Here is a 1,214-nt window from a genome sequence, read left to right as displayed (position 1 = left end):
ACATGGAGAATCTGAATTGACTTCTATCCATCTCTCTCTCCCCCCCCCCCCATCTCGTGTTCTTGCTCTCCCCCCACCCCCTGCTCCCCTATCCCCTCCCCCACCCCTCCCCGCCCGCCCCCTCTCTGCCCGCCCCTCTCCCCCCTCCCACGATCCTTCCCCATTCTCGTACTCTCCCCCCACCTTTTGCTTCCATATTCTCTGCCCTTGCCCCCTATCTCTCGCTCTTCTCTGCCTGTACATCACTTTCCCTCTTTTTCTCCCTTCCCCTTCTCTCCCCTGTCTCTCTCTCTCTTTCTCCCCTATCTCCCCCCCGCCCCCAAAGCCAGAGCAGCACCCCATCGAAGCTGGTTGCTCCAGCCTCCCAGCTTCCTCACCGTGCCTCCACCCCGTCGAAGCTGGTCGCTCCAGCCTCCCAGCTTCCTCACCGTGCCTCCACCCCGTCATCCCTGGGCCAGGGTCTGAGCGGGCAGCCGGCTGGTGCCCACGGCTTTGTGCCGGCCCTGCGGCCTGCCTCCCACCCTCACCCTCACCCCCACCCCCACCCCAGCATGTTCACCCCCTCGCCTGGCCTGCCCCCTCCTCCCCCGCTGACCCCAGGAATGCTCCAGGTGGCAGGGCACCCATCCACGGCGGCTGTGGCGGCGGCAGCAGCGTTATCCGGTAAGTTCCACCGTTACTGGGTTTTTGGGGGGGGGTGGAGTTGGGGGTGAGCGGGGTGGGGGGCGTGCAGTTTGACAGGGGTGTGGTTCTGGGTCAGGGGCTAACGTTGAGGGTAGCTGCCCATGTTGGGCACATAAGGACTGGCCAATACCCCCTTTATTGCCCTATCCATGTCACCGCACGGGGTGGGGAGTGATAGAGAGGGAGAGGGGGTGGGAGGGTTGGGCAAGAACGATGCCGACCTGCCTCCTGCCCCAATTCAGCTCTCGGGAGGCTCCGTCAGCCAATTGGGGGAAGGGCAGAGCAAGATCCCACAGGCAATCCCACCACACCCCCCACCTCCCCCTCTCTCTCTGGTTGACTGGTTTTATGTCATGCCGTGCTCCAGGCTAGCCCCCTGGGGGTGGGGTGGTGGCGGGCGTGTACCGAGGGAGCAGCTCCACTGATGGTGCAGCCCTCCCTCGCTGTGAGGCCTGGGGCCTGAGTACAGCAGCGTGGGATGGTCATGTTTCTGACAGCTGCAGATGGTGAACTGCACACACCTCTGTGCT

The 1,214-nt window shown here is 64.2% G+C and overlaps 1 protein-coding gene across 1 annotated transcript in view; it reads left to right on the top strand.

The window, feature by feature from the left end:
• The window catches only part of LOC109926607 (autism susceptibility gene 2 protein homolog), a 17,395-nt gene that overhangs the window by 2,155 nt on the left and 14,026 nt on the right, over positions 1 to 1,214 (top strand). The window contains 1 exon segment of the mRNA XM_048620909.1: positions 324 to 663. Coding sequence (XP_048476866.1) covers positions 324 to 663 — 340 coding nt within the window.

The sequence above is a fragment of the Rhincodon typus genome, chromosome 49, assembly GCF_021869965.1.
Source record: "Rhincodon typus isolate 14 chromosome 49, sRhiTyp1.1, whole genome shotgun sequence".
Taxonomy (NCBI): domain Eukaryota; kingdom Metazoa; phylum Chordata; class Chondrichthyes; order Orectolobiformes; family Rhincodontidae; genus Rhincodon; species Rhincodon typus.
This window is presented reverse-complemented; position numbering and strand designations above follow the sequence as displayed.